The sequence below is a fragment of the Microtus oregoni genome, unplaced genomic scaffold (assembly GCF_018167655.1).
Source record: "Microtus oregoni isolate MIOR12 unplaced genomic scaffold, Mior012 000268F_ref0000432, whole genome shotgun sequence".
Classification (NCBI taxonomy): Eukaryota; Metazoa; Chordata; class Mammalia; order Rodentia; family Cricetidae; genus Microtus; species Microtus oregoni.
In genome coordinates this window covers 53785-61306 of record NW_024544947.1, presented here as the reverse complement: position 1 = coordinate 61306, position 7522 = coordinate 53785, and the positions used below count along the sequence as shown (strand labels likewise).

The 7522-nt window shown below is 50.5% G+C and overlaps 1 protein-coding gene across 1 annotated transcript; it reads left to right on the top strand.

Annotated features, from left to right (window-relative positions):
* Positions 1-2058: 2058 nt before the first annotated feature.
* Positions 2059-2901, top strand: LOC121445676 (rhox homeobox family member 1-like). Its single transcript, XM_041647824.1, has 2 exons — positions 2059-2447; positions 2813-2901. Exons 1-2 carry the CDS (start codon positions 2059-2061, stop codon positions 2859-2861), a joined length of 438 nt encoding a protein of 145 aa, XP_041503758.1. The 3' UTR covers positions 2862-2901.
* Positions 2902-7522: the final 4621 nt, after the last annotated feature.

Here is a 7522-nt window from a genome sequence, read left to right as displayed (position 1 = left end):
GAATAGAGATATCACATTTAGATCTGCCTGCTCCCCAATGTCTTTCGGGCTGCCGCACCTTGACCAACTGGGTGAGCAACTACTGACCATCACCTACTGCAAATGGACTCCGGTCTGAGATGTCCAGGGGACATGATGGCCACGGTGCTGTCCAAAGCGGGCAGGCACAGCAGCCTTGGATTCCCTGTTTGTCTTTGGTCAGGAAGAGGAGGCAGGGCCTCTAGAAGGAGGAATGAAGCCAGAGCACAGCCCCTGCCCCCAGGCTGTGCAGGGCTCAGTTTGCTCAATGCTTATCCTATAGTGCCTGGGGAATTGGAATGAACTGAAAGCATTGTCAGCCTTTGAAGGGAGGACTGGAAGCAGGGGTTTCCAGGGGCCTTCATACTGTCTCTGGGGAGCCTGAGCTCCCAGCTCCTTCCAACTTCAACTGTTTCTCCATAGGAAGAAGAGTTCCTACACCAGGGAGTTCTCCTCCTTCCTGACCCCTCCCCTACCCTGTCACTCCACTGTGGCAGCTGCCACTACCAGCAGGGCCTCTTCTCCCAGTTGACCTCTGGATGGTATTTTACAATCATTTTTATCTTGGGATAATCAGCAAGAACTCATGGTGGGGACCACACCTGGAAAAGCACAGAGAGAGAGTCAGAGACAGAGACACAAAGACAGAGAGACAGACAGACAGACTGAGAGACACATAGAGACAGACAGAGGAAGACAGAAAGAGACAGAGACAGAGAGACGAGGGGGATCCACTGAGGACCTGGGCCCCACAATGGATGTTCCAGCAAAAGATTATTTTCTTGAGTTTCATTCGGGCGCTCGCCACCAATGTCCCAGGTACCAGGTATCTTGTGCTGAGCTGCTCCAAGTGCCTGGCTGCCACACAAAGTGGCATTTCAGCAGGGACTCATGCTCCCTGAACTGAACCTACAGATGGCGGCTTCTGCCTCAGCCGACTTTGGATTCTCGTCCTATAGTCCTCAGCGTGCCACTGAGATGTGCTGTAGACACGCTTCCCGGGGAGACACAGGAAACGTGAACGAACCCCTACTGAGCCCGGCTGAAGCTGCCTAACCTTTTACTCCTTGTGTCTTAAGCATCTCTCCTGGATTCTGAACTCTTTCACCTCCATCTGGAATGTCTAAAGTCTCCAGGAGGCTTCCTCCCACATGGAATTCTTATCTTGGAGGAAACTGCCACACACGTGTATCCAGCAGCAGGGCCAGAGCCTGTTGAGACATGTCTAGGTGACCACATGCCTGCCTCAGGTTCTGACTGGCCTGCCTATCAACTAGATGTGGCGCCATTCTTCTGTAGCTCGCGGTGCTGTGCAAGGGACCAGGTCAAGTGGCTCTGTGAGAGAGCACCTTTACCAAATATGGGCGGTGATTGTGGGGCTCTGGGTAAGCACATGTTCCCAAGGGTTCCCAGTCTCCACCCACCGACTACACGCAAATGGCCGGCCGGGATCTCTGTCTAAGGGAAAGAGCTCTCATTGATATTTTAGAAGAAAAGACTTGGTGCTGTGAACTGAGGAAATTCTGTAAACAACCCTTCACTCAGCTATCCAAGATTCACATAGCCCTCCCTCCTGAAGGCACCAGGCTGTGTTTCTAGTGACTTCACTGGGGTATTTGGACTCATTAATGCCAGAGCCCCCACTCTCAGGGGCTCATTGTGAGTTTTTCCCTCTTCCCCACTCGCCATGCTAAAATCAGCCTGCAATCTCCAGTAGCCCCTTTGCCCTGGTCTTCTGTGGGGTCTCTGAGCAGTGGCCAGGGATGGTGGCCAGATCAAAGCAGATCACCTAGGGGTAAAATTCAGCTTCTGCATACACCCTTCCCCCCCCCCCACCCCTTCCTTGGGGCCACGCCCCAGCCCATTCTCACCACACAGGCACACCCACTGGGGTAGGATTCAGCTAGAAAGCCAATAGTGGTCTGGCAGGAGGAGCACCTGAGCCTTTGTAGCCCCAACCTACTGAAAGCCCCCAGGGCAAGGCTGTTGCCAAAGGCTCCAGCCAGGGGCAAGTGTCTAGGCTTCCATAGAGCAGCAGCCATGGCGCACCTCCACGATTACAGTGACCACTTCTACTCTCACATGGAGGACTATGGAGAGGACAGCAGCCCCCACCCTGAACAGGGGGCAGCAGCTGAAGTGGGGGGCAGCTTCTGTGAAGGAGCTCTGAGCCTGGACCACAGTGAGAATCCAGAGGACAACCAGGCCCAGGGGGGGCATGTGAGCCCTCATGATAACCTGGATCCCGAAGATGACATCAACAGCCAGGAGCCCATGGAGGTGGACCCAGAGGAGGCAGCCCTTGAGATGCCTGAGGTTCGAAGGAGCAGGCCCAGCAGGCCCCGCAATCAGTTCCACTTCACACACTGGCAGGTGCGGGAAATGGAGACTGTTTTCCAAGAAACCCAGTACCCAGATGTACTCACAAGGTAGGTGCTGGCTCCAGGAGGCTCCCGGACCTCCATGGGCTAATGTTTATGTTGACCTGGCCTTTACCCCTTCTTTTCCCTGTTGTCCCCATTACTCTCCAAACCACGGGTAGCTTCTCCCCCGTGACCGGAGTGGGGAAGTTGTTTGTGGTGGTGACCGGAAACAGGTGTGCTTACTGCTCCTGACACTCTCTCCATTTTCAACCGGGGAGTGACGTAGATAAATGAAAACCGTGTTGGAATGAAACTGTTCTGATGCTTTAGAGTCTGCAGAGCCAAGTATTTTTATGCCTTCTCTCACAGGGCTCTAGAAGTCCGTTCCTCGTGACAAACTGTATCAAAATCTCCCTTTTCTTCCCCTGCAGACCGGGACATCTTGTTGAAAAGGAGGACTCTAAAGGCTCCTGCGACTGAGCTTGATGTCCTTTTTCTGCCTCTTTTGTCACAGTTCTCTGGCTTTTCAGATGTCGTTTCTGCTGGTGGTCAGATCGCTTCGGGGCTGATTATCACCCCATTGAATCAACACACCCCACCATTGCTTTAGAACCCCCCTCTTAGGAGTTCAGGGTTGCTGTAGCCCCCCTGGCTATTGGGGTGGTGAGGTTTTTCCCTGGGGTGACGCAAACATCTTTCCCATCCTGGCTCTGTCTTTGCTATGTAAACTCTGACATGGATTTGCTGGACTGCTAGGTAAACCCTGACATGGATTTACTGGACTACTATATACTCTGAAATGCATTTACTGGACTGGGTCTTTTTCTAATCAGTTCTTTCATTACCTAGGGCATGAAGTGATATTCCCACCCACACTCTAGAAGCTTCTCTTTTCTCTCTTTCCTCACCAGCACTGGTCATTTGCCTCTTGATTTTTTCGGTTACCTCACTGGGTAACAGAATGTGGTCATATTTTTCAAACGTTTTCATATACCTTGGTTGTCTTTCTCACTTTCTGATGTGGGAGTGTCATATATCAATCTGTTGATTTCATTGGTTAAGCAATAAAGAAACTGCTTGGCCCTGTGGGTGGAGTAAACAGAACAAAATGCTGGGAGGAAGAGTGACCTGTCCAGCAGGCCACGTAATTTCGTGGGCCTTGAGTTCGGGATCACCTGGGTAGGAATGGGGGGAAAGAGAAAGAGAACCAAGCGCGTATAAAGAATGACAGAGTCATTCTGAGATGCATCTAGGTTCCGTTTATTGCAGGCAGGGGTTTATTCTTATAGAGTGGTTTTGGTTGGGAGGGGTAGGGTTAGGGGGGAGCGGAAACTATCGCGCCCTAGGCCAGGGAGGAAGCAATATATCTCTTGAAACATCTACTTGCTTAGGCCGTGTCTTGGCACCTTGTGTCTTGGAACCTTGCGGTCCGGTCACTCTGAGAACTGTATCACAGCTGTCTGTGCAGCAAGCTGTTTGGCAGCAAGCTGTTTTTGCAGAGAGGATGAGGAAGATTGTCCAATACTTTAGGTCGTGGGGCTTCTTGGTCCCCAACAGAAGGGGAAGTGAGGTCAGACTCCACAGCTCTTCTCTCGGGAGCAGACGCCTGAGAGAGACACCATGCCCCGCTCCCGGGCAGACACACGCCATGAAGCTCCGACCCAGGATGGACTAGGCTAGAATCTTCCCGGTAAGACTGGTTCTCACAGATTATTAGAGATGGGTTGATCAGGATGTGAGAATTAGCCTGTAAGTGCTAGAGCTAAAGGGCCAAGCAGTGTTTAAAAGAATTCAGTGTCCGTGTAATTATTTTGGGTAAAGCTAGCTGTGGGGGCGGCCGGGTGCCGGGGACGCAGCCCCGCCGCTATTATTACTACAACTGAGATTGGTGTGGAAATAGAGCGCAATAGTCCGAGCGCTTGCTCCTCTTCCTCTGTCAGTGTGCATGAGATAGGAGCACGCAGTTTTAATTTGGGAGATTGTTTTCAATACACTTGATGCCTTCACCTGAACACGTGGCCAAAACTGTCCCAACAGCAGGGGAAGGGGGCGAGGGATAACCCCCTTGAAAACTTGTCTAAGGAACGAAGCATTCAAAAGCAGAGCTATGGAAAAAATTAGAGATGAGCCTGCATTGGAATAAGGTACCAATAAAAGTCCACCTTGGGGTCACGTAAAGTGTGAACCTGTCTTGTGCCGAGTCTGTTCCAGAACGGGACACAGAGCTGTTCCTCTCCCTGTGTGATCCGAAGGAGCAGGCATGCTGTTACTTTCATAAACTCATGGTTCCTGCCGCTCTTGTCAGTTTGCTGTGAAGAAGGTTCAGTTCCAGAGACGCTAGCCTTGTCCTCCAACACCAAACACACCCTCCCTGCTTCTGCCCTGCATGGCTGAGGTTTTGAAAACAGCTCCTTCTGCTGTGTGGTTTAGAATGGCAGTGACATATAATGTGTCCCAGTGAAGTGTCTCTTTCCATCCAAGTACTCAGCACACTGACATGCTTCCTGTCCTCTGCTTTCAGGCTTGGTTTAACAACAGGCGAGCCAAACAGAGGGCCCGGGAGAAGAAAGCAATGCTCAGGAGTGCACCACGTGGGATCCAGGACCACATCTGCATGATGGATGTGGAGGAGCCCTAGAGTGCCATCCTTGCCCAGGAGGCACATGGAGATGGGCTGTTTGATGTCTCCCCTTGCTTAGACATGGAAGAAAGCCATGTCTCCCTATATCTAAGACACTGGTATGACAATAAAAATAAAGACAAATTGTTTGTGTCTCTTCTTTCTGCTTTGTACACTGTAGATGCAGAGTGTTCTCTCTATGTACTATTCAAACAGATGGCACAGCCGTCTTTCGTGAGGTGGCATGCCTGTGTCCCCTGCAGTGTCCTCTGCAGTCACCGTCATTTCCCTGGCTTTACTGGGTTTGCACAGAATGGGCATGGGTCCCTGCATCTCACTGATGCTCCCTTCGCCCCCATTGTGACAACTTAGGAGCAGAACCATGTTCAAGGGTCCTCATTGTCCACAGTAGGTGGCCAGTGCTTTTTCAGACAGCACTGCCTGCTGCCCACACTCGAGTTCAGTTCCAACCTGAATCTTCCAAAGGAAAATCACTGGATTCACGGGAGCAGGGAAGTGAGCGCTCTTCTTCACTGTTGGGGTTCTGGTCACCCTACCCCACCATCTGTGGGGCACACGTGGTACTAGTACATCCTGTGGACAAAGTTTCTGTTGCTTCAAAAGAAACCAGAGAATCCAGCCATTCCGTACTGGAGGGAGGCTCCCTTTTTTTTTTCTCGTAACCATGCGCCAACAAAATATATTTGCGTGTAATTTTTAAACAAATATCTCTGAAATTTATCATTTGAATTAGGTCCATTCCTCGATGATTTTCGAGAAAATTGAGACATCAGAACTGGTTATTGAAATGAATCTGGTTCTGTTGTGTGTACCTAAGGGTGTGTGTTTTGAAAAAGGTTGGCCTTAAACTCATCTCAAGAAGGATGAAGGAAGTTCTGGTCTTGCATCTAACACATTTGTGGTTAGATAATAGGCGTCACAGAAAGGGATATCCACTCAGATTTTTGCAGTTCTGGGGATCTAACCCAGGGCTTAGAGTGGGCAAGAGGAACTCTCTGCTATTGGAGATACATCCTCATCCCCAACATGGTCGTCTTTACACAATTGGCCAGAATTAGAAAGAAATCCTCAGCTCATGGTAGACCTTGTCAAGGGTAATTTCAAGTTATACTGGAAAGACAAAGGGCTGGAAATAGACTTGTGCAGATTTACAAGTGAGGCAGTAACCAGAAGTGTGAGGTAAGACTTTTGATAGAAGGAAATCTTAGACACCAGGGCCCCCAGATATTCTCACACCATGAAAAGGAATCGTCTTGCCATATGATAGTTCTTTAATGCATTTCTAGTCTCAGAGTGACAAGGACATGCTGGGGAAAAGTGCTGCCATGGGGTCAGACTGGCCACATACCAGTGAAGTTCCTGCTCTGTTGAAAATTCTGGGATAGGGACCAGGCCCTGCTCTTGACACCTGGGCTATTCTGAGAGAGAGAGAGAGAGAGAGAGAGAGAGAGAGAGAGAGAGAGAGAGAGAGAGAGAGAGAGAGAGAGAGAGAGAGAGAAGCAGAAGAAGAGGAGCCGGAGGAGGAGGAGGAGGAGGAAGAGGAGGAGAGAAGAGAGAGACCCAGAGAAAGAACGTTTTAGGAACCTCAGCACAGGTATAAAATTCTCACAGCTTGTAACAGCACACTTGAAGGCTAACAGGGAAGATGAGCTTTTGTCTAGCAGTCCCAGGGCCTGAAGAGCCTCCCAGATAAACACATTACTTAATATCTGTTCTCGGCCAGGTACCAGGGACCCAGTGTTGGGCACTAGACTAAGAGAGGTTGTCTTCATATTTCCACAAGACCTCCAGAGCTCCTGGCGGATCTTTTTTTCCTGCTGCAAATGCCTTCTCAAAGTGGACCGTCATTCCTGCCCTAGGAATATAGTGCACCAGGGCAAAAGAACTCATGGAGTAGCAAACTGGAAGGCCCCTTCTACATTCTACTTTTCCAAGGGACATGCCTTCCCTGTAAACTCATCCTGTTCACTGAAGAGTGAAACTGCTCTTGATTATACACTTCAGGGTCTCAAACCATACCAACCGTCAATCATCCCAGCTATCTAGAAAAAAAAGCCTCTGATTGGATATGACAACCCGAGTGGTCCAGCCTTAGAACCATAAGGAAAAGAATGCTTCCTGGGTGAGATGCTGTCCCACTGGAAGTGTACGGGGCAACTGTCCCGAACCTGAAGAGGCGAAAAGGAAGGCAAAGTTTTGGCGACTTCAACAGCATTCCTGCCATGAAGCATGGGGACATCAACTACCTGCCTCACGAGGGACCTGATGAGAAAAAATGGAAGGGTCAGTACATTCTAGAGGTGGGGCGGCCATGGCCGTGAGGGAACGTTGACTCTCAGAGGCGTCTGGGCATGCGCTGCCCGCTATGGCAGCACACGCCCACGTGGGCATCAAATGTCTTGACGCCGGACCACCCTGGGCCCTGCCGCCTCATCTTGCCCTTTCCCCACTTTCAGGTGCTGAGGCACCCATGGTCTTGCCGACTGGAGAGGAAAGAAAT

What these genes read in the sequence shown, in the direction of transcription:
- LOC121445676 (XM_041647824.1), top strand. Translation starts at nt 2,059, where the DNA reads ATGGCGCACCTCCACGATTACAGTGACCACTTCTACTCTCACATGGAG. An exon ending in TACCCAGATGTACTCACAAG is followed by an intron (nt 2,448 to 2,812) that starts GTAGGTGCTGGC and finishes CTTCCCCTGCAG; the next exon opens with ACCGGGACATCTTGTTGAAA.